Consider the following 25,942-nt stretch of genomic DNA (forward strand, 5'->3'; position numbering starts at 1 on the left):
ATAAATCGAATGTTGTTGTGGGGGAAGCAAGAATGCCCCCCTTTCCAATGTCCAAATGCCCTTCAGGATTGTAGATTGCCCCTGCGGAGGGTGCCTCAGGCCTCAGTTAAGAATCTCTGCCCTAGCAAATCTGTTATATATTGGCAGCCTGTGAATATTGGCCATCTCTTTACCATGGAAGAATGCACGTGCTGCTGTTGTTGGATGAAAGCCTGCCTTATTGGGGTGTATGTAAGTATATATCCCAGCATGACAAGCTGCATCCAACAAAATTCCTTCATTTATACAGTTATTAAATGTATAGGAACAGACAGTGCAATCCTATGGAGAGTTACTCCAGTCTAAGGCCATTGACTTCAATGGGCTTAGATTGGAGTAACTCTCCATAGGATTGCACTGTAAAACTTTCTTTGCATACGGTCACTTTAAGCAGTGCTGAATTCCTCATCTGGTTCTGTCTCCATGCCCTTTCCCCTTTGGATTCTTTTCAAACGTTTTCTTCCAAAAAAAGCAAAGCAGAATCATGCATTTTCTTCACACATAACACACACCCAACTTCTCCTCACCTAGAGATCAAACCACTGGGGGGGGGGAAACTTATCCTCTGAAGCAGCTGCTGGAGTGGTCACAAATGCAAGCGTTCAGTGTGATTACTACACACTCTGACTGTGTCGCCGCATTATAAACCAATGATCAAAAGAGCCCATAATAACCCAGTGAACTCTACCAGCATGTGTACCTTGCTCGTGAAAGTAATTGCAGCTTAGACTCTACAGGGAAGAAAATGGACCAGTCATACCACCAGCTCCAGTGTCTGAAGTGGAATTTAGTCCTGAATGTCTTGGGCCTTGAGCTCAGTTTGAGACTGCTGTGCTCTACTGGGGCATTCCAGTACATTACGCCAAGGAGGGGGAGGATCAGCTAAGCTGAGCGGAAAATAGGTGACAAAACAATGGCTGATTCTTTGGTGCGTGTTTTGCACAGTTAGCGGCTCCTGTCCCTTTTGGTTTTCCGAGCCAGTCTGAAAGACCATAATGAATTCTTTAAAAATAATAAGAGATAACATGAGAAAAACTCAGATAACATGACCACCCTCTCGCTGGTTTTACTTGTCGTCCTTTTCAAAGAACATGCAACAGTCCTAGAGAGGAGTGACCAGAAAGGAAGCAGGTAGGCAAGACAGGTCATGTGTGATGTCTTTGCCCCCAGGGTGCAGTACCTGGAGGCACCTTAGCCGAATCTCCTTAAGATGTACCCCTCACTCCACCCCCATGCTAAAGGCTCAAAAACTTGCAGAGAAAACTGCATCTTCTGGTAGGCGACTTCACAGGGTGGAATTGAAGTGCTGACTCATTAAACTGAGGTCTTTCTCAAAGAGACCCTGCGGGAAAACTAGTTGCTAATCAAAACAATCTCATCCGTTATGTAGCCCCTTGAAATGTTTCAATCGCAAGGTAACACCCTGCACAACAAGGCCGTGGCAGCAGAAATCACTATGCAATGTTACTGCAACTGGTAGAATTCATTTTCTACTTGTATATAAAAATCATACCAGCTTTTCCAGGAACTAAAATTTTCCCCAGAGCTACATGGCTCCAGTTCTTCGAACTTTGGAGACCCGAGGACCCAGATGGCAGAGAGGGCATACAGAGCTGTAGATGGGATTGGAAGTCATGTGACCACCACATCATTGGAAGGAGAAGCCGGTTATTCCCAGTTATTATCTCAGTGATGAATAGGGGTAACTCCGCAATGCCAGCACACGCAGTCCATTGGAGGACCAACCCGTAGAGGCACCAGGCCAGGGGAGGAAATTCAAGGCAAAGGAGATCTTTTACAGTGAGAGGGGAGCGTCTTCGAACCTGCCTGTGCTAAAGAGGAATCCTGCACCCCACTAAATGATCTTGCCATCCTGCTACTTCTATTAGGAGCAATATTAAAAGAGCAGACCTTTTATTTCATGTGTTCACACTGTGCCAACAACTCAGCCACTCTGCAGAGGCAGGGGCCAGGCCGGTGCACTCGTGCCCTCTCCTTCCCCGTGCAGTCAATACACAGATGTTTTGGGAACAGTGCAGGGTAACTAAAGTGTGCTAAGACACAGCTATTATTCAGTAAGAATAGTAAGACACAAGGTATGTAGCCAGGGCTTTTTTTCAGCTGGAACGCAGTGGAACGGAGTTCCGGAACCTCTTGAAAATGGTCACATGGGCTGGTGGCCCCGCTCCCTGATCTCCAGACAGAGGGGAGTTGAGATTGCCCTACGCGCCGCTCGGCGGTGCGGAGGGCAATCTCAACTCCCCTCTGTCTGGAGATCAGGGGGCGGGGCCACCAGCCCATGTGACCATTTTCTCCGAGGGCAACCCACTGAGTTCCACCACCTCTTTTCCCAGAAAAAAGCCCTGTATGTAGCTAGCTGTGTAAGTCTGCAGTAGAACAAAAGGATTTGAAAATCTGAAAATCTTGTTGGTGTCTAAGGTGCCATTGGACCCAAATCCTGCTGCACAAGGTGTCACTTAAATGGGAGAGGGGCATTGCCGCAATGTGCTTGTTTCTCTCTTTAAAATAATGGTGTCAAGGAAGCAACCATGGCAGCAAAATGTTGCGTAGGCCAATGACACTACCGTGGAAAGCCAACTAACTACAGTCAGTCAGTCCACCCACAATCACCTCTCTTCCCGGATAGGTATGGGAAGTTGTCATGCTGCAATAGCTCCCATGCTGTTCCAATAAACTATCTATGGGCCTATAGCTGCAAAGACTCAAGTTATCAGGGCCATTTTCACATTGCTTGCCGGCTACGGAACATCGCACAAAATCCTGCCAGGAAGACGCTGTCGTTCCGGGAGCTTGGAGAGATCTTCCGTGGCCAGTAAGGAGTGTGAAAATGGCTGATGATGCAGCTTGGCTAAGCCAGCTTGGCTAATAAACTATCTCAAAACATTCAGAGACTAAGATTTTTTTTAAGCCTGCAGCACTGAACAAAATTCAGAAGCCCACGAACTCATTTCCGGACATCACAGGATGACACACTACTGGATGTCCTTCTCATTAAGTGCGGCATTGCTCCATGAAGCATGATGCATCTCTTAGTCAAGTTGCAGGGTTCCCATCTTCCTCACACTACATTCTTGTAACATTTGATAAGAAAACCGGGCCAGGGAGGGGGACATGAAGGTCGTGCGGGATGTTCTCAGATAGCTCCGTGCTTCCGTGGTGACCAGCAACAGATCTTCCTAGGCCTGCCATTCCTTGTGTTTTTCTTTAAGTGTTGAAACATTATTTGAGTAAATGGATCCAGACCCATGGAAATGACCACCGGACATTCCAATTAGCCTATTCTTGTAGCAGAAAATTCACTCAAAAAAGGCCAGAGCATTCTTGACAATTACCTGTCAATTAGACAAGGAAAACATCTGATGATGCATGAAGAAGGCTCCTAATCTGTTGTCTCAGTAATAGATCATCAAGTACAAAAAATAAGGAACCCATATCAATGGCGAACCCATACATGCATCTTTTGTACCCTTAGATATATATATATATATGCAAGTACCAGTTACAAAAGAATAAGAGTTCCCGCTTCTGTTTATTTCAAAGAGCAAAGTAGCAAGCAATACACACGTGTAAACCTTTCACGGCTGATGGGCATGCATATCGTAACCTGGTCTGTGGTGATAACCAGTTATAACCATACTTGGCATTTACATAATCCTTTTTAATCCTTCTAAATTGTTTGCATTCTGTCAAGCAGATCAGTACAATGACTTCTATACTGCAGAATGGATACAGTGGAGGCTGAGACCCAAGGGATCGTGCTTTGCCTAAGGCCATGTTGAAAAAGTGAGATTTTAACCTGCAACTTCCCAATTGATAAACAAAGCCACTGCATGACACATTCCTCTCGCTGTGCACTGAGACGCAAGCTCAACACCCCCTCTCCCAAAAAATCCTGATCCACAGAAAAAGCATTTCTCAGACCCATTATATTTATATTCTACCTTTCTTTGCAACAGAAGAAAAATCTAAGGGACTAAAGAAAAGAAATATAAACTACAAATGGGTCAATGGAGGCTAATAGAATGTCTGCCTTCCTCATCTCCTGAGAGCAACTGGCTGCAGATGGAGGGGTGGCCGGCACTTGGGCTCACAGTCCAGTGGAAAGAGCTTCCTTCTGTGTCCTGTTTTGGCATTTCTAACAGGTCCCCTTTACAAAAATGCATATCCCACTGCCTCTCAGGAGGCTTTAAGACTCGGCAAGAAGCAGCCCTAATTGGTCTCACTGTGCTTTCATACCCCACAGATTACCGGATGCCGCTTACTAAATAGCACTGCGAACCAGTCCAAGCTTTGGAGTTTCACCTGGCTGAGACCAATAACTGTAATAACTGCCTACAAAACCATCCAACTGTTGAAATTCAGGAAAGCATTGCAAAGTATCCCAGTGAATGCAAACCCTGCATTTGCTGCATTAATATGAAGTGGGGAGTGGAAAAGAGGATGAAGAAGGCACTTGCAGAGGAGAGGAGCAAACCGCTTCTTCACTTCATGGATTGCGCATGGTGGGCCTGGGTCCCCACCCTGTGGCAGATGTAACAGAATCAGACATGAGTTGTGGGCTTAGCTCTCTTCCCGATCATGTAGTATGTCCAGCTAGGCTCAGGGCCACAGTGCATATGAAGACGGGCACAGCCTTCTTTCCCGCTCCATTTTCCCAGCCTGAAACAATCCTAGGGGGTACTATTGGGCCAGTGGGGGAAACATGCAGGGTTTCCCCAAACGGTGATCTCTAGGGCTGTTTCTAGTTGGAAAAGGTGCAGAGACGAAGGTCGAATCCCTTTCTCTATGGGAGCTACTGCGGCCCTTTCTCCTGATCCTAATCGGGCACCACGTGTGTGTGAACAGAGGACAACCTGCAACTCATGTGTAATTGTGCCATGTCTGACACAGGGTGGGGACCCCAGATCTCATCCGTCTGTTCTGTAAATGGCCACTGTTTTCCCCCAGAGGAGCCCCAGGAAGGATCATTTGGGGGAAAGTACGCAGAATTCTCGCTCGGAATTTCTTAACTTTCCTTACAATTTCCTTTGTCCCAGAGAAAAAGGGGCTACTAACCAAGTTTAAAGTGATCTGGCTTTGTCTTTGTAAGATGTCAGATCTGTGGAGCTAAATCTTCAGTGGGTGCAGGGGCAGTCTCATAAAGGATCCATTTTGGCTTAAGTTAGCTGGCAGCTAACATTTAAAAAAATCATTAAAATAATTCCCAAGGATCCCGAATGTATTGTGCTACGTAATGACAACAAATGGATTGTTCATAGCAAGAGTTACTATGCAGATTTTACCATCTGGATGCACGTGGTCCCCTTGAAGTGCATTTACACATTAGTAGATGGTATTCTAAAGAGTATGTTACATTTAGAGTAAAAACTTCAGGGTGACGAGCAACCGAGGAGGACAGTGAACCTGTACCATTAACACCTGTTTAGGAAGAAGAAATTTGGATAGATGCAGGTAGTCAGGAGAGGTTGAGAAAAGCTGCACCTTCTAAAACCTTCTCTTCTGCATGACTCTTATAGGTAAGGAGCCCTATTCTCTCTTGGATCTGGTGATTCTAAGCTCCCGTCCACACATTTATTCCTCATACTAGATAAGAACTGATCAGACCAAGACCAACCTAGTACAACCTTTCACTTCCATCAGTAGCTGCCCAGAGGCCTTTGAGCAATCACCAGTTTAGTCTGTCTTATCACTTTGGGACAAAATTCCATGCTGGAGATAATAGCCAAGGTCCAGATCACTGTTTGAATGATACGGTTGCCATAACCGAATTCTCCAAGGGTTGAAAAATTAACACACAGCCTCTACTTTCCCAGTTCGACCACTCGTCTCTCCTCCCCTTCTTCACCTCCTGTAGGGCAAGGCTGGGGTTCTGGCAGAATACTGGAGAGGGAAGCAGAACGGGTAAATGACCCGGAAGGGGAACAGGTCAAGAGATGCAACAATGGTCTGAAAGCTTTGAAGGAGTAGGCACTATCTTTGGGCAAGGATCTAGTGACCCTTCTGAATAGGTAAAATCACAAAACGACATTTCAAAGTAAAGCAGCAAGGAAATTTTGAGCTGTCAAACTCTGAGGGATAGGATCGCCACTTTTTCTCTAGCTCTGCATCTTTAGCAGGTAGAGTTTTTCTTGAAAAAAGCTGGTGGGGAAAGCCTTAGAGCCAAGCTACAGGTGACGCCTGACACAGGTTGGACACTTGTCAGCTTCCCTCAAGTTTTGATGGGAAATGTAGGCATCCTGGTCTTGCCGCTGTAACCGAGAGCCAAGCTGCAAGACCAAGACGCCTACATTTCCCATCAAAACTTGAGGGAAGCTGACAAGTGTCCAACCTGTGTAAGGCGTCACTTGTAGCTTGGCTCTTAATTGCTACATTTAGAGGGTGTGTGTGTGTGTGGGGGGGAGCTACTGGTAAAGCAGGGAAAGAGGGCCAACAAACAAAGAGCACTTCATTCCAATACAACTGCAATCAAGACACTCTTTCCAAGCTCAAGCCATTACTGCTTTAGTGGTGCTCAAAAAGACAAAGCAGAAGCCATGAACCAACCCCCAAACAAATCCATATTCAAGTCAGTTTCATATAGCTAAAAACATACTGCAGCTATGTTACATATACATCTCCCCAAAGCATTATGGGATAACATGAAATAATTCTTCTGCAAGAGAAGGATAAATAATGCCTTTCATTAAAAATATCTTCTCCTGTATTGGGCACGGTCAAGCCCGTTAATCATGTTAGTGGTTCAGAATCAGGAAAAGGTCGAGCCCTTAAAAAATCCACACAGGTGATCTCCTGGTCACCAGAGTCCTCGTTTTCTCTTCAGTGTTCTTTCACCAAGCAACAGGAAGCTCTGCTCGGAAGAGATACTCCGGCATGAGCATAATCACGGTGGGCAGCACAAAAGTCAATGTCAAAGTGGGGAGGCACGGAAATAGACCACCGGAGCAGCTGGTATCTGTCTGGATGTGACTGGAAAGCCCCTGTCCCCGTGGCTGGGGCTCTACAGTGATGTAGCCATTGATTATTCGGATCCGAGGAGGTGGGTCAGTAGCACTGAAAGGCAACAGAGAGAGAGAGTGCAACTCTAATCAGACGTTATTCACAAAGAAGACAGGAGCACAATAAAGCAGGTTTAGCATCCACTGAAAGGTACGTCCTTATCAGGAACTACACACAGGGCGTCTGCTGGCAGCCCTTTAGTGAATTCTCTGCTTTCCTCTTCGTGACATACAGTAAAACCAGTAAGAAAGCAAAGGCTCAGTGAAGATCCTCTACTCTAGCTTTACTCTCTGTCCCTCGCCTCCAGAGGTAAGGCAGGTTGGTGACCACAGACAAGGTTCTTCAGTGGTGGCATTTCACCTTCAGAATGCCCTCCTCTCCTCAAGGCTCACCTGGCACCTGTCTTTCCTATTTTTTCAGTGTCTCTCCACATGAGACGTCTTATACAAGGACGCTCAAGTGTAGGGAGATGCAATGTTAGCCGGGAAGCATAGTTTAAAAAGACAGCGCTGAAGGCTGTCCATTTCACCTCTCTACACAGAGCTGGCGGAGATCGCTCCTCAGAGGGTTTGTTAATGTCATCCTCACCTCCCTGAAGGCTCTGTCAATTTCACCTCTCCTTTGGGGAGGCAACGATGAAATTAACAAACCCTCTGAGAAGCAATCTCTGCCAGCTCTGTCTTTTTAAACTATGCTTCCCAGCTAACATTGCATCTCCCTACACTTGAGCATCCCCGTATAAGGTGTCTCATGTAGAGAGACTCCCTTTTTTAGATGCTAGGCCAAAATACTTCATTTAACTCAGGCTTTTAATGAGAGGTTCCATCTTTTTTAGCTGTTATATGGTCTGCTTCTAGCATTGTTTTACAGAGATCATTTTAAGCTTCTCGGCATTTGTTTTAATGCTCTGGCTTATTTTTAATGGCTTGGTTTTATTGTATTGTATTGAATGGTGAGTTGCCTCGAGTAGGCCTCTGAAGAGGCAGCATGTACATTTCCTAAATAAATAAAAAGGAGAACAGGGTTAGGAAGCTGGCTAATCTGCTGACTAACTGAAGTAACACATCACAGGACTGCACTGTTAAGCACTAGGCCAAAGAAAAGGTAAAATACATGAAGCCAGGGCTTTTTTCTGGGAAAAGAGGTGGTGGAACTCAGTGGGTTGCCCTCGGAGAAAATGGTCACATGGCTGGTGGCCCCACCCCCTGATCTCCAGACAGAGGGGAGTTGAGATTGCCCTCCGCAAGGACAATCTCAACTCCCCTCTGTCTAAAGATCAGGGGGCGGGGCGACCAGCCATGTGACCATTTTCAAGAGGTTCTGGAACTCTGTTCTACCCTGTTCCAGGTGAAAAAAAGCCCTGCATGAAGCCAAACTAAAGAAATGGAACATCGTGTGCTGAGGAGGTAACTCCGTTTGGCTCTGCTGTAGCAGTTAAGCCTGATCAACTAAACTTAGATAAAAGCGTGGCTTGAAGGTGAAGCTAAACGTCCTGTTTTGTTTTGAGTTTTTAATACTGTCAGGGGTTGACTAGCAAATTGTAGCTAAGTGTAGATTTAGCCAGGCTTAAAGGAGGTCAGCATTGCTTTGCTGTCTCGGGAGAAGCCCATATAACCTTCAATCCCTTTTAATCACCACTCGTGTTCAATCACCTGCTCTAATCGCTCCTAATTGTAGTCTTGTGCAATCCTTTGTAGTTGAATCACACACCCCTTCTGTATCTCTGGGCTCCCTTTCCCCTAATTGGCTATAACAGAATTTGGGTGGGGGGGGGAGCATTTGCCACTGGCTTATATTGAGTAGTCGCATGGGCCAGAGCTTCCTGCCAGACCTAGTTATCAAAGCATCAGCAAAAAGGTACGAGAGTCAAGCAAAGAAGCCAGGGCACTAGAGACTGTTTCTCTTCCCTTTCCCACAACAACAAGCTTAAGAACCCGCTTCATACATTAAAGTTTTTTAAATTTAAATTAAATTTAAATGACTTTTTTAAAAAAAAGGCAAAAATCAGTGATGAGTGTAGAATTTCACACACAACCCACCACCCGCCCCCAAATTCTGTACCAGGGAAAGGAAAAGAAATGAAAATAAAATGGCTGCTACGATAACACCCTCATACAGATCTCTTCTGGGCGTGCACCTGTGAATCAGCAATTTCTTCAGAACATTTCACGGACATCATCCTCCGCAAACCTGTCAATAATCCTGTGAGGTCATTCACTTGCATGGCCCCCGCACTGCAGAAAGATGAAGGGGGCACTGGCAATCGGTTGGATCCCATACGTGGATTACTTCTAGGCATGCAAAGGGGGGGGGGGTACAAGTTTTGCTGATTCTCCATTCCAAAAGCAGACCTCTGATTCCTCTCTCATGCTGTTCCTGCTGGTTAAGTTCCCCTGTCCCCCCAGCAGCAGCATATTGGGGGTTATTTTGGACGGTAGCAGGAGGGGGAAGGTGGAGAGGTTAAACTGTGCTGATGGAATCTTTCCATCGGTTGAGATTTTGGGAGGGATCCAAGCTGACAGCATGTCTAAGGTCAACAGGCCAGTTCAAGGCACAGGAAAAGTTTCTACCAGGTGCTTCCCAGTTTATAGCTCAATCTCTTAGGCTTAGTTCTCAGCCTCAATAGGGGCTATAATGTTTCAGACTACGAGTGAGGGACTCTCATGATTACAAAGGTCTTCTATATAAGGAATTAGATCACCCAATTTTGCCAAAGCAATAAGGTCTTAAATGCCATACCTGCCACTTCTATGGATCTTAAGCCGCAACTACATGAGATGCCTTGACACATGTTTGTCAAATGTAGGGAGATGCAAATTTAGCCAGGAAGCACGGTTTTAAAAGACAGAGCCAGTGGCGATCGCTCCTCAGAGGACTTGTCATTTTATTTTCGCCTTCCCCGAAGGCTCTGTCAATTTCACCTCTCCAGTCTAAAACTGTGTGGGAGTGCAACCAGAGGGCAGCCAGGAATGGAAATGGGCTGGGGCTGCCTGCCAGAGCTGGGCTTGGACCTGGAGAGGTTATAATGGACTGTAGTTTCCCTTCTGTCCTGTCACAGCCCCTTCACACAACTCTAGTGTATTGCAAAGCCCTTGCCCTGCTACCGGCTCTGTCTTTTTAAACTACCCTTCCTGGCTAACATGGCTTAGGGTATATTGGACACCACAGCATCTTTTTAGTAGAGGACTAAGTACAGTATCTAATTGCTGTTGCTGCATCTTACAGGATGCAGATCTTAAGTATATGCTGTGGACATATCTAGTTATTCAACCTTTTTTGGAGGAAGTTATTATGCATTAACTTTGTATTAGAATACACATTCATTTTTGAGGATTTTTATGTACGTTTAAACAACCTACCTGTAACCTAAACAAAGTCAACAAAAATGGACCCTCCTTGCCCTTACTGTAGCGAAAAACATATTACAACATTGGAGAGACAAAGGCCTACTCTCATAATTCAATGGATGGAGGACCTTACAACTTCTTCTATATCTGAATGTATGGCATATAGGATGGACTCATTTTTAGATACTTTGAAATCTTTTATGGATGCTTATGTGTAGGTTTCTTACCGTGGTTGTCATATTTTATTTCTATTGTGTGTGAGGCTTATTTCAATTTTTCCCTTTTCGTTTTCTTTTCAAATAAAATAAAACATTTAAATTAAAAAAGCTCCTCCGTATAAAAGTATCCCTCTTCATAGAAAATCAGCCATTCAGGGAGAAAAATGTACAGCATAACCTTTTATGTACCTGGAAGTTATACTACAGAGGAATATTTTTCTATTTTTATCCACCCTATTCTAGCAAAAAGCCAAAATGACACTTGGGGAAAAAGCGCACAAGGCCCTGAAATAAAAAACACACTGTTGGCAAACAGCGATGCCAAGAACATCCAGAAATATCCTCACGGCAGCAACATGTGGATTAATGCAATTCACTTCTATTCTTTCTGCCTCAACTCCATAAAAACTAAGTTATATGTAACTGCCAAATACTTAAGTCTGACACAGAAACTGGCCCAAAGTAAAATGTTTAGTAAGTGGCCAATGCCTGTTGCTATAACATGAGAGTATGGGCAGAAAGGAAGGCATGTATATTGCTTGGACTTGCGAGGAATGCACAATGAAAGCACGCGGCAAAAGAACATAAATCCAGCTCCAGACTCTTGCAATCCTGGCCGTGTATTCACTTTGCAGAAACTCATTATATCCTCTTGCAGAATCTCCTTCCAATGGCCATCAGTAAACCTCATCAGTGCTGAAAGGCAGATTTATTCTGCCACTGAAACCATACCCCAAGTTACTACTTTACTTTTCCAGAGGAGTTTGAGAGACCTCTAATGAAGACCAGGTTTGCAGAGGCAGGCAATGGCAAACCACCTCTATTAATCTCTTGCCATGAAAACCCCACCAGGGGTTGCCATAAGTCAGCTATGACTTGAGGGCACTCTCCACCTCCAAGCCTCTATTAAAAGGACAAGTGCTCTGGCCTGGATAGCCCTGGTGAGCTTGATCACATCAGATCTCAGAAGCTAAGCAGGGTCAGCCTTGGCTAGTAATTGGATGGGAGACCTCCAACGAAGACCAGGACTGCAGAGGCAGGCAATGTCAAACTATCTTTTAGTCTCTTGCCATGGAAACCCCACCAGGGGTCGCCGTAAGTCAGCTATGGCTTGAGGGCACTCTCTACCACCAAGTGAACAACACGTTTGGGAGAAAGCAAAGAAGAGATCTTGGAAACAACATGAACAAATGGAACTGACCTTATACGCAATCAGCTCAACCGCCCATCAAGGTCAGTATTGTCCACTCTGACTTGCTGTGGCTCTCTGGGTATAACATGAGGATCCCTCACATCACCTCTGACCTGATTCATTTAACTGGAGATGCCGGGGATTGAACCTGGGAGCTTCTGCATCCCAAGGAGATGCTCTACCACTGCGCTGCGGCCCCTTCCTCAAACACGGGATGGGGATTAAAACCACTCCATTCTAACTCTTTTTTTTTTTTTATATAAATTTTTTATTTTTCAAACTACAAAACACTACACAGCACTACACAAGACTATCACAAGGAAAGGGGAGAGGGAAGGGACAAAGGGGGATGGAAAAAGAAGAGGGGGGGAATGAACTACAAACACTAAACACTACACTTCAATTTTTTCCCTTCATACTGTCATAATACAAAAATAGCTCCATAGGATAATGATGGAGTGGTTAATCATACAGAGAATAAACATTTCAAATTCTGATTAAACTTTCCTCCCCCTTCTAGGTCCCGGACGCAATTCTCTCTGTGCAACCGCTGTTGCGGTGCTCTCCTCCACCACTCCATTCTAACTCAAAAGATCCTCACCCCCAGTGGTGCAGGCTGGAAAATTTTCCAATGATGTATTTTCTCATGCAAAATCTCTCCCCATCATATGTAAATATAGTCTGTTTATCTGTGCTGTAGCACAGTGGTTAAGTGGTTCAGCTGTGACTCAGCACTTTACTGGTTCGAATCCCACTACTGCCATGAGCTCAGTAGGTGGCCTTGGGTAAGCCACTCCTCTCAGCTCCCCAGCTGTATTGTGGGGAAAATCATAACACTATCTTGTTCACTGCTCTGGGTGAGGCACTAATCTGTCTAGAAGAGCGGTATATAAGCACAGATAACATCATCATCATCATCTATAGTTGCCAGAGCTGTTGTGCAGCGAATCAGTAATGTCAGATAGGCTTAGGGCTCATTTGGAGGGGGAATGCGCCAGAACGGCGTTCCTATAGATCTGGAAAGAGGTCACGTGTGTTTTGGCCCCACTCACGTGATTCCTTTTCCTCCCCACTGCCTCCCCTCCAAAGGAGGGTAAGCGGCTTTAAATTCATTCTGCTGCTTTATTTTCATTCGTGACTCATGAGTGAGTGCAAGCCGGGCTACTGGGGTTGGCTCTCTAAAGGCAGGTAAGCTGCTTTGAATTCATACTGCTGCTTTATTTTCATTCGTGACTCATGAGTGAGAGAGAGAGTGAGTGAGAGCAAGCTGGGCTATTGGAGCTGGCTCTCCAAAGGCGGGTAAGCTGCTCTGAATTCATTCTGCTGCTTTATTTGCATTCATGACTTGTGAGAGTGAGAGATTGAGAGAGAAAGAGAGAGTGAGTGAGTACAAGCCGGGCTCTACTGGGGCTGGCTCTCCAAAGGAGGGTAAGCGGCTTTAAATTCATTCCACTGCTTTATTTTCGTGAGTGAGAGAGTGAGTGCAAGCTAGGCTACTGGGTCTGGATCTCCAAAGGAGGGTAAGCTGCTGATTTATTTTCATTCATGACTCCTGAGTGAGAGAGAGAGTGCAAACCGGGCTACTGGGCCTGCATCTCCAAAGGAGGGTAAGCTGCTTTAAATTCATTCTGCTGCTTTATTTTCATTCGTGACTCGTGAGTGAGTGACTGAGTGCAAGCTGGGCCACTGGGGATGGCTCTCCAGAGAACGGTAAACTGCTTTAAATTCATTCTGCTTTATTTTCAGGAAATACCTGGAGATTTTTGGTGAAAGGGGCCTGAGGGATGGATGTTGCCTTCTGACACACTTCCGGTGATGTCAGGGGTGTGTGTGTGGCATATGCTAATGAGATATGCTAACGAGCTCCTGCAGTTCTTTTTCTATGAAATGACCCCTGGATAGGCTAAATGTGGGATATGAAGCAAGGATAACCCCAGATGCTCATACATAGTCTAGGCCTCAAAATGGTGTGTTTGCATTCTTTTGTTAACATATAAATTCCACTAACGTTATTTAAATTTTTTTTAAAAAAAATACAAACCAGTAAATTTTCCCATTCAGATTTTCCTGGAGAACCCACATCACTGATGGAGACCTGAAGTGGCTTACAATATGGTTATCCCCTCCTCCGTTTTATCCTAATAGCCATCAGTTCTGCCAAGAGAGCAAGCAACTAGTTCAAGGTCACCCTGTGAACTGCCATGGCAGAGTTGGGATTTTAACCCGAGTCTCCTAGATCCGAGTCTGACAAGGCCTATGCCCTTATGCTTCCCCATTTTTTAAAAAATATGCTTCTCCTGGCAGCTGTCGCATAATGCATCAGTATTTAGGGCAGGGCTTTTTTTCAGCTGGAATGCGGGGGAATGGAGTTCCGGCACCTCTTGAAAATGGTCACATGGCTGGTGGCCCCGCCCCCTGATCTCCAGACAGAGGGGAGTTGAGATTGCCTTCCGCGCTGCTGAGCGGCGCGGAGGGCAATCTCAACTCCCCTCTGTCTGGAGATCAGGGGGCGGGGCCACCAGCCATGTGATCATCTTCTCCAAGGGCAACCCACTAAGTTCCACCACCTCTTTTCCCAGAAAAAAAGCCCTGATTTAGGGGAAATGTTTTTACAGCACAAGGCACTAACTCACATGCCAATCGCCTGTATCAGATGGTACCACTGGCCTCTTTCACACAAAGAACAAAGATATCCAGAACTAAATGTATTTACCAGCACAACAATGATATCCGAGGCTCTCCATCCCCACCAGCCTTCCCTTTTTCTTAGCACACTCTGGAAGCCCCCACCTTACAGATAAAGCCTACCAAGACTAAAAAGATCAAGTCAAAATGAGACATATGGAAAAGGGAAAGCACAAAAAAGCAGAGGAAGGCCAGAAAAATTAGAACCAGGCACCAGAAGCAAAAAGGGTAAGGGAATAGCTACTCTCACATGCACAGAAGTCTCCCTGCCCCAAAAGTGGAGTTGAAGCGGGAAGCTGACATCCTTTCAAATCTCTCCTTCAGCTCTAAACTGCTTGATGGGAACCACTATTACACATTCCAGGTGAAGGAAGCACAAACACCAACCAACACAATAAAAAGCATATTCATATCCATTATTCTAATATCATCCGGCTGTCGTGTTCTCTTTCAGCTGTGTATTGGCCATGTGCAGTTATCCACCCACCTACCCCCAAACCACTCTGGGAATTTGTAGGCAATTAGCATGCCTTTTAAACCCTGCTACCTCTATGTGGCTAAAAGCCCCATAGGAGACTCGTAAGTTAGTGGAAAGAAGCCAACTGGCAATTCAAACCAAAGAATAACCTTGCCAGTAGACACGTTTATAGAGGAGCCGGACCAAAGCAATGTAGCAAAATTCATGGTGTAACTGCCAAAAGCTAGCCCTTCTTTGCACGAAGTTATTCAAGGTGCAGATGTAAACCAGAACAGGTTTGACAAGGATCCCTGCCTGTAGTATAGACTGTAGGTATCTTTATTAGAAGGAGGGGCAGTATTTGAGGTTTTGTTTTTGTTTTGTAGGTTTTGTAAGCCACCTTGAGCCATGAGAAAAGGTGGGATATAAATATTTTAATAAACAAAAATGCCTGCACCTTCACAGATCTGTCTAAAGGCTTGATATTAACCGGCTTTTACTGCATTTCAACTCTGATATAACAAAACATTAAAAGAAGGAGCCCTGCTACTAATAACAGTGAGAGTTTCCTATTATAGTTTGTGCAAGAAACACAGGGTAAATGGACAAAAATTACAAAAATAAGCTGCTCTCTCACCCCCCCCCAATACAATGAAATGTTAGTGTTCTTTCTTGAGTTTTGCTCTAAGTTCCATGTCACTGTAACACTTTCATGTTTTGTGGCCTTCTGCTTATTACCTGATAACAAGTAGGGGGTCCACAAGCACCTGTAGGGGAGGAAACTCGTTCCCCCCTGTATCCTCCCCACCATTTCCTCTTTCCCTTTCCTGGCAGCCCTTGTAGCTTCTTCCTTTTCTCCTTCCTTCTCTTCTTCCCACCGACAGCAAACCAACCTTGGCTTGCACCCCCTCCTTCAACTTTCTCTCCTTCTCTTCCCCGGCAACCTCTCCCTGGGAAAAGTTTGTCCGAATTGTGCAGGGCCGCTGCTGCCAGGCTCAGTTCCGTGGGTAGTAAAGTCTCTGGTGGTGACTGCTCCTCCATGATATGACAGGGAGAAGGATGGGAATCTTCCTAAGAGCATTCTGGCCTCCAAGCCCACCCCTGCTCCCTCTCCCACACGGCTTTGATTTCAGAAACCAATATTCGGAAGGCTCAGTTATAAGTTGTGGTTGCCCAGCACCCTCTAAAAGGGAAACCAAGAGCTTAGTGGGCATTTTTTTTCTTAAAGCCATGGGCATTGTAGGGGTGGTGGGGGGGGGTTTAATTCCTTGATTTAAAAAAAAAAAGATTGCTGATGTTTCTACAAAACTTGGGACTTTTTGAAAAAAGGAAATCTCCTCTCTAAGACCTAGCTCCATTTTGCAGATCTATTGATCCACACTCTATGGACTGGCTCAGAATTAACATGACAAGGCTACTAAAATATTTCCTTTATTTGTTGTTTTTCAGTAGCTTCCTTCCCATCTTTCCTTAATAATTCATATAATGATCTTTCACATTGCAGGGGGAAGGGCTGATCATGCATTACTTAAAAATTCAGAAAGAAGCTGAGATTTGAACCAGAAAGGTAAATCCTGCTTCCCCAAACTCACGGGTCACACACTCAGAAGCACTCTATTATATCAGCTCTGCGTAATCATAGCAGATGCAGTAATACAGCTGTGTTGGCTACACTAAGAAACATCGCCTAATGAATTCAGCATGTCATACAGCGATATGGTGGTGGTGGAGAGTGCCCTCAAGTCATAGCTGACTTATGGTGACCCCTGGTGGGGTTTTCATGGCAAGAGACTAACAGAGGTGGTTTGCCATTGCCTGCCTCTGCAACCCTGTTTTTTGTTGGAGGTCTCCCATCCAACTACTGACCAAGGCAGACCCTGCTTAGCTTCTGAGATCTGAGCTATCCAGGTCAGAGTAAAATGAAATCCTGCCATCAAGTCATAGCGAACTTATGGTGACACCTGGTGGGGTTTTTAAGGCAAGAGACCATCAGAGGTGGTTTGCCATTGCCTGCCTCTGTAACCCTGGTTTTTGTTGGAGGTCTCCCATCCAACTACTGACCAAGGCAGACCCTGCTTAGCTTCTGAGATCTGACGAGATCAGGCTCACCTGGGCTATCCAGGTCAGGGCCCTGATTGCAGAGGGTGGGGAGAATGGGATAGCAGCATGACTGTCCTCCATCCATAAGCACACAACAGTCTACCTCTACCAGCTCATTACCTTTCCTCGATGCGTACCCAGAGGTCATTGAACTGGCGCAAGCGCTGTTTTTTCTGCTGTTTCTTCTTTTTCTTCTTGTATTTCCTGTCCACTTTCTCCAGCAGGTCAATACTCTCAGGCAGCAGCAAGTGAGGCAGCAGCTCTTCCTCCTCCTCCTCCTCTTTCTGTGGATGCTGTTGGGAAGGGTGGAGCTCTTGAGAGATGATATAGGAAGCATATTCTGGGGAAGACGAAGAGAGGGCAGACAGGGTCTTTTGATTCTTCCCACTAGGAGAGGAAAAATAAAAAAACCACTGAAAAGAATGACCTAGAAGGGAAGGTCGGCATTTCTCACATGCATATAGGAAGAAACAGTAGACTATTCATGAGACTATACAGCAAACATCTCATCTCACTGAAAACAAAAGTTTCAAAGCAGTGGCAGTATGAGCTGCCCATACACTGGTTTGGATCTTACAGTAAACCTGTAAGAACAGAAGACATTTCTTTTGGTGGAACAGGATTTCCTTGTTTCCCCCATTTCAGTTGTGGCCCACCATGATCCACAAAATGCTGCTCCTTGGGATCATCGAGGAACAGCATAGAGAGAATTTGAGGTTTGCAGCGAGAAAGAGGAAATCAGCAAAAATCGCCCTCTCTTCTCTTGGTGGTGGAAAGTGCCATCATGTCATAGCTGACATGTGGTGATGCTTTAGGCTGAACCTGCACTGGGCAGGGGGTTGGACTAGATGGTCTGTATGGCCCCTTCCAACTCTATGATTCTGTGACCCCTGGCGGGGTTTTCATGGCAAGAGACTAACAGAGGTGGTTTGCCATTGCCTGCCTCTGCAACGCTGGTCTTCCTTGGAGACCTCCCATCCAATTACTAACTAAAGCCGACTCTGCTTTGCTTCTGAAATCTGACAAGATCAGGCTCGCCTGGGCTATCTGGGTCAGGGCACGTTTCTCTTGGTGAAAATTTAACAAAGGCTCCAACACTTTTAGCCTGTTTTTCTTTAAAGCTTACTTGAAATAGCTTATTGCTAGCTATAAAGATTTAGCACCGTGTTTGGCACTGTGTAACAAAGACAGTCTGAACTACATACTGTGAACCAGCAAATACTAGACGGCATAAAGCATTTTCACCATCCATTGAAATGAATGGATTATGCAGGGTAAATATTCTGAAGGGTCAGACTCCAAAACTTATACTCTTTAAGGGGTGGGGGGAGAACTCAGATTTTGCAGGCAGAATAAATTATGCCAACAGGACACATTTTTACACTTCTCAAAGTTTGTTCTTTACATACATTCAATGGTGCAATTAAAACAATTGTACTTGGATTTCATTTGTACAGGTACTTAAGGAGAAGAGGATTGGACATGGCAGGTAACCATACTGGACGAAGATGGACGACGTTCTCAGACCTCCTTCATTTCCAAACCTTTCAGGATAACTCTTTGTCAAGGGCTGAGCATCTCCTGGACACCCGTAGCACTGACAACCACAACAGACTGGGGAACAGGTGAGGCTCTGTCCGCCCCTGGGTCACAGGAAGCACTTGGACACTAGATACAGGTGCAAATGCAACCTCTATTTGGCTCTGGTTACGTAACTATCCTGCCACTGGGAAGCGGTGAGCTTCCCCGTTCCCAGCCCGTGGCCTAGTTCTCACCTCTATCACCTCCTCCTCTGGCCACCCAAGGCATGCCCAACAACTACCTTTAAGGCACAGCCTAACAAACAGACCTGCCATGATGGCCCATGGCTCCTCTCTGCACTCACCCAGACTCTCTTAGCCCCAAGGTCACACCCTCTCCCCCAACAGCCCCTGCCAATGCAGCCAGCCACCACCCAATGGTGTGGGTATGCATCCACACCCCGACCACCAGTGGCGAGGCCTGCCGTGGTATGCTCCAAGGTCAGTCTTCATCCCGGGTTGGCCTGATGGCACCTCCTCCCAACCTGGGCCTTGGCCTACCATTGGGTGGGGGGTGGGTGGGCTTGCCTCCACCTTCTCCTATCACACACTTTTTGAACTCTTTTTTTTGTTTTGGTGACCATGAGGACTAGAAACTTGTTTCTCAGGGGATTCCTTTCAAGTAGGGTTGCCAAATTACAAAATGGAGACACTCACTTCAGTTGAAAAACTGTGAGGTGATGACAAGCAGTGGGGAAACAGCTTCCCATTGCTTGCTGTGAGGCAGAATAGGGTCTTGCTGCAGCAGGAAGAGAGGAAGGTGATGCAGGCACAGGCAAGACAAATAGGGGCTGCATCACGTCTCCTCCTGCAGTCTCTTGGCCTTTAAAAGTCAGCATCGTGTCTCTAGATGGAAAGTCTCTACTAAAACTACTGGGTTCCATATTTGTTGCCATTAATAACAACCTGGGAACACCCGTGTGATGGGAAGTGGTCAGGGCTTTTTTTTTCTGGGGAAAGAGGTGGTGGAACTCAGTGGGTTGCCCTTGGAGAAAATGGTCACATGGCTGGTGGCCCCGCCCCCTGATCTCCAGACAGAGGGGAGTTGAGATTGCCCTCGTAGAGGGCAATCTCAACTCCCCTCTGTCTGGAGATCAGGGGGCGGGGCCACCAGCCATGTGACCATTTTCAAAAGGTAGAGGGCAATCTCAACTCCCCTCTGTCTGGAGATCAGGGGGCGGGGCCACCAGTCATGTGACCACTTTCAAAAGGTTCCGGAACTCCGTTCCACCGCGTTCCAGCTGAAAAAAAGCCCTGGAAGTGGTTAAGTGACCAATGCAGAGGCACAACAGACTTGCCTACCCTCACAGAAAGCTTGCACAGGGCAACGATTTGCGCTCCTCTGAGGGCGGATAAGTTCTTACTATTGTTGTATACTCTAAAAGAAAACTGCTTGGGGTACACCTCCAATTTTAATTCAGAAAAAAAAGAAGTATATGTGCATTATCAAAAGACTGAGAAATACTGTTAGATCCTTGCTTCAACTGCAAGTACATGCTATGAGTTCTGGGGGAAATTTACCTTTTAAACCTCCTTAACACTACGGAAAGGATTCTGTAGTCTCCAACCATGCAATTCCAAAGACGAAAGAGCCCTTAAGACTTTGGAAGAGGGGATGGTGATTTCCTCCACAGGAGTTTTTCGTGCGCTTCCCTCCACCATACCACTAATTTCTCTGCATTTCCCCCCTCCATGCCACAAGAAGATTTTTAAAAATCAGTAATTTCTATATCACTATATTGTTATAATGTTATACCAATCTGTAGATACAATCTAGAAGGGTTTTTTTTTTAAACGAAAGCTTGGAATCCAGATGTACTAGTAGATCATGCCACGACAGCATTATAACACTATAAAGATCTAACAGTTACTGACTGGGAGGGAAGGAGTCACAGAAAAGCCCTCAGTGGTGCAAAGGTGGTGGTGGGGGAGTAGTGGACCTGGGAAAATGAGGAAAGGAATACAACACTCTCCTAGCTTTCCACAAACAATGCAAAACTGAATTATTCAAAAAGGCTTTTGCACTGTAAGGGGGGGGGGGGGTTGGGCTTTCAGATGCTTTGCTAATGTGTTAAGGACCATAGACTTCACCACTATGTTGCCTTACGTACTACCTGTTGTCTTAAATATGCGCTCCTATGAGCTACTTGTGCTTCATATCAGCCCTAGAATTGCTTGTGTTTTGTGACAGCATTTCTTCGACTCTGTATTGGATTCTTGCTAATGCTATGTCTTTGTAAAATTGTGTTTGTGCATTGTTTACAGAAATGTCCTTGAAACTGACTGTTCTAATCTCACACTGTGTAATCTGCCTTGAGTCTCAGTGAGAAAGGCGGACTATAAATGACATCAATAATAATAATAATAAATAATAACATTAATGCATTTATTTAAAACATGTATATGTCACCTTCCCCCCCAACCATTTAAATTTAAAACAACATTTAAAATCGTATACAAACAATTCAATAAACACATAGAGGAAGATAGAACACAAAGAAGAGGGAGGCGGGCCAATGCCAGATATTGGGGGTATGCCAGACCAAACAAAAAAGCCTTCACCCACTGGCAGAAGACAGCAATAGAGAGGAACAGACAAGTCTCCCGGGGGAGAAAGTTCCAAAGTCTTGGTGCCACAACTGAGAAGGCCCTTTCTCAGTATGCCACCTGTCTCGCCTCGGATGATGGGGGCACCTGAAGCAGGGCCTCTGAAGATGGCCAGAGTGGATGGGTAGGTTCATGTTGGAGAAGGCAGCCTTTAAAGTATGCAGGTCCCAAGCTTTCAATGTCAATAGCAATCCCTGAATTGGATCTGAATTTTGAAGCAAATCAAAAGCCAAAGCAGCTGGAACAAGACTGGTGTGACTGTCTCTAAGTCCCACTCCAGTCACCATTCTGGCCACAGCATTCTGTACCGACTGTAGCTTCTGGACAGTCTACAAGTGTAGAACCACACAGAGCACAAGGCAGTATTCTAATCTAGATGTTCCCAGGGCATTTATTACAGTGGCAAGCTCATTCCTGCCCAGGGTCGTTTCCACACGGCTTACCTGCTTGCATTATGTCCGGGCAGATCACGCAAAAAATGCGGAAGATCGTTTTTTTTTCGCGTGAGATTTGCGCGACGTCACGACGTCGCACAAATCTCACATGAAAAAACATGATCTTCCGCGTTTTTTGCGTGATCTGCCGGGACATAATGCAAGTAGGTAAGCCATGTGGAAACGACCCAGGAAGGGTTGCAGCAGGTTCACCAGCCAAAGCTGGTAGAAGGCACCCCCTGGCAACCATTGCCACCTGTTTATCCAACAAAAGGCCCAGGTCAGGTAGCACCCTCAAACTACAAACTTGCGCCTTTAGGGGGAGTGCAATGCCAGCTACAACAGGTGGTAACTTATTTCCTGAGTCAAACCTTCCCCCCACCAATAGCACCTGTCTTCTCGGGGTTATGTTTCAGCTTGTTAGCCCTCATCCACTCCCATGTGGAATGACTTTCCAGTCACACAGAACGCAAAACACCTTGACGGTGATCTTTCCAAAAAGACTGTATGAAACATGGTGTCAGAAAGATCAGCGCAAAACGGGGAGTGGGGAGGAGGGACCAGACAGTAGACTGCAACTGCATGCGCCTGCTCCAAACAAATCTGCTCCAGTTTGGAGCAGCAGTGAAACTTCCATATGGACGCAACCCAACAAAGTTCTGAGCCATCATATCCATTCTCTTCCGAAATGTGTGCCACAGGCCGTCCACAGCAGAAGAAAATATCCACAAAACAGTACATTTTCCTCCTCCCTTAATGCTAAGCTGATTTTACACAAGAAGAGGAAATGTAAAGCAAAAGAGCTTTCATGCCTTTAATACTCTGCCAAGTGTACTCACTGAACCTGAACTCAGGAAAGAGAATGTAAAGCAAATTTCAGGCAGGCTGATTAAAGACACAGACACACAAAAATATAGGGGATGGAATGCAAAAGCCTCTCGGGACATCACAGGTGGACTTAGGAGTAACCTTTAGGGGCATTCCCCTTCCCACCGCCAAAATGAAATAGGGAATAGCCCCAGGCCAGGATAAGTGCAAGTATGTAAGCTTACAATTCACTTACCATTTAGAGAGGGGTAAATGGTTAGTGACTCACTCTGGAAGAATGTTTGGGCTCCCAGAAGGAGAAGAAAGGCCAAAGTGTGTTCAATTGTTGAAAATTACAGAGAGAAACAACCAAAGGTAAAGAACTATTCCCTTATGTTTTATGTGGGAACACGGACCAACACCTAACCACCACTCCTGATCGGAGCTGGTAAAGGCTCAGTTTCAGTGGGAAAGGCGCTACAATAACGGCTTCTCAACTGCAATTAAGAGATCAGAAGCAGGTCCTACAATTGTGTGGTTTTCTCCTCCACCACTGGAGTGAACTCCTACATGCGGTCAGACCACGGCGGTCCAATCTACACATAATATTTCCAGCTTCCTAATTGTGGTTCAAAGATCAGGAGTACGCTAGAGGCCTACTGGTTTGGCACTTATATAAGATTTCCACTGTTTTAACCATGGTTAGAAAACTGAGATTGGCATAGGCTCATGCATTCTGTTCCTGTCCAATAGATTTCTCTTCCTTCCTCCTATGATTTGTTTTTAAACCATGAAGCACTGCACGGGGTGCTAAACATGGTTAATGCTAAGCAGGTTTGTAACCAAGATGGAAACTTGTAGGGAGATAAATACTTAATACTTAAATTAGCAGAGTTTAACAGAAATTGTGCTTTGGAGTGAATTAAAACAGACACACACTCCAGTTTAGCTCTGTAAAATTACTTTACTGCATAAAGGATAAAATTAGGGTTACATTGGTAGGAAATAAGAAATTGCCAGCCGACTACATCTTTGCTAGTAGAAGGTAAACTCAAGACTGGCAGCAAACAGGGTTATATCCTTAGGCAGATCTTAGGCTGAACAGTGTTTGGCCACACCTGCCGCACTGGCCTCCTGTGGAGCAGGCTCTCTGCGCGACTTCTGCCGGGCATGATGATATCATCAGTAATTAGCCCCAGCGGGTCCCTCTCTCTGCCCAATGCCATCACAAACAGAATTCCTGTCAGGTAAATGCAATGTTTTCGATGAGTTTAGCTCAAACATTTAGCTGCTGTTCAGGGTAATTATCTAATTTCACCAGCTGCTGGAAGCAGAATATACTCAGTAAAATAAACTGGTCTGCAAATTCCTTTAAATAAGGGTTTGCAGCACATCTTGAGTGAAATTCATATGTTACAGGTTCTTTCCTACACCAGATAGAGACTGAAAATTCATGCATTACCTGTTGACGGCTTGACCAGCAGGGGTGTGTTCTACCTCATACCCTGCTCTCCTCAAAACATCAATCACCGTGTTGTTGCCCATGAAATGACCTACACACAAGGAAAAACAAAATCCCAAACAATCTGAATCCATGCAGACAAACAACCACATTCCAAGCTGTCCACATAAATGGTCAAAAACATCAACATGAAAAAGAGGGCATTTTGCAAAAATATGCAGCAGACCCACCCCAAACGGGATGCAAGTTGCGGCACCACCGTAGATGTGGCCACGGGTGTGTAGTGACAGTAAAGAAACTGATTGTTATGATATGGATTATTAGCAGGGGTCATTTTGTAGAAAAAGAGCTGCAGGAACTCATTAGCATAACTCATTAGCATATGCCACACCCCTTGAGCAGGTCGAAAAGGCCGGAATTTGGCTGCTGCCAGATGGGGGAGTGTTCCCCCACCTGGCAGTGACCTGATCAGGGCCCTTTCGGCACTGATCCAGGCCGAAACAGGCACAAAATGGCTCAAAATGGCAATGTTGGGCCCGTTTTGGCCTGGATCAGGCCCAAAACAGTCCAGATCAGGTCTGTGCTGGGCAGGGAAGGGGTCCTCCACCAGGTACTGACCCAATCCTGGCAGTTTTGGTCCTGATCTGGGCCGAAACGGGCCCCATATGGCCAAAAGAGGCTATTTGGGCCCCATTGGGGCCTGGATCAGGACTGAAACAGCCAGGACCAGGTCAGTGCTGAGCAGGGGAGGGTTCCCCCACTCAGCAAGGAACCAATCCCGGCTGTTCCGGCCCCAATCTTAGAGGGAATGGGGCCCAAATGGGCAAAAATGGCCATTTTGGGCCCAGATCAGGGCTGAAATGGCCGGAACTGGGTCGGTGCTGGAAGGTGACTTCCCCTGCCCGGCACTGACCCAATCCTGGCTGTTTTGGCCCCATTCCCAGCAGAAAACGGCCTAAAATGACCGAAAGTGGCCATTTTGGGCCTTTCAGGCTCATATCAGGGGCAAAACGGCCTGGATCGGGTCGGAGCCGGGCCCTAGCACTGACCCAGTCTGGGCTGTTTTGGTCCTGGTCCGGGCCCCAAAGGGCAAAAAATGGCCCTTTCGGGCCAGGATCAGGGCCAAAACAACCGTGGCTGGGTCACTGCTGTGTGGGGGAGGTTTCCCCCGCCCAACTCCAACCTGATCCAGGCCCCTTTGGCCACGAACTGGGCCCCTTCAGCCCCGAAATGAACCCAAAATGGCCATTTTTAGCCGTTTTGGGCCCATTTCGGCCTGGATAAAGGCCAACATGTCCTGGATTGGGGCCGAAACAGCCAGGATCGCATCAGTACCAAGTCCCAGTCTGGGCCGTTTTGGGCCCGTTTCGCCCTGGATCTGGGCCAAAATGGCTAGGATCAGGTTGGTGCCCAGCGGGGGAGGCTTCCCCCACCCGTCAGCAACCTGGTCCAGGCCGTTTTCCCCACCCGGCACCGACATGATCCTGGCCATTTTGGCCCCGATCCGGGCCCTTATCCAGGCTGAAACCTGGATAAGGGCCGGGATCGGGGACAAAACGGCCAGGTTCGGGTGGCTGCTGGGCCAGGGAAGGTGGGTGAGGCCACCTGACTTGGGGGAACTGCTGGAACGCCGTTCTGCTGTGTTCCCCCTTGAAATGAGCCCTGATTATTAGATTCAGCAAGCTAGCTAGATGCTAAACCTTCTTTAAATTCCTCAGTTCAAATTCAAAGGATATAGTAGTAGTTTTCTAAATGCATTTCAGTGATTCCTGGAGCTTCCTGTCTGTCCATTTTCACAGGGCCAAAGCCTCCAGAAGATCGTGCGAAACTCACAGAACGAAGCATCTTCCTAGTGCGATTTCCCAGCAGGATCCCGTTTAACGGTGAGATTTCTGACGTCACTGTGCCATTAAAGAGGATCGTGCCAAGAAATCATACTAGGAAGATGATTCATTCTTTGAGTTTCACATGATCTTACAGGTGCGTGTGAAAACAGA

General features: G+C 46.1%; 1 protein-coding gene across 1 annotated transcript in view; it reads right to left on the minus strand.

Annotated features, from left to right (window-relative positions):
• Positions 1–6,432: 6,432 nt before the first annotated feature.
• Positions 6,433–25,942, minus strand: part of TRABD2A (TraB domain containing 2A) — a 118,658-nt gene continuing 99,148 nt past the window's right edge. Inside the window, exons 6-8 of the mRNA XM_054987621.1 lie at positions 23,946–24,036; positions 17,176–17,442; positions 6,433–7,110 (exon numbers count right to left, since the gene is read on the minus strand). Coding sequence (XP_054843596.1) covers positions 6,888–7,110; positions 17,176–17,442; positions 23,946–24,036 — 581 coding nt within the window. The 3' untranslated portion in view covers positions 6,433–6,887. The remainder of the gene's footprint in view (positions 7,111–17,175; positions 17,443–23,945; positions 24,037–25,942) is intronic.

Source organism: Eublepharis macularius, chromosome 8, assembly GCF_028583425.1.
Source record: "Eublepharis macularius isolate TG4126 chromosome 8, MPM_Emac_v1.0, whole genome shotgun sequence".
Taxonomy (NCBI): Eukaryota; Metazoa; Chordata; class Lepidosauria; order Squamata; family Eublepharidae; genus Eublepharis; species Eublepharis macularius.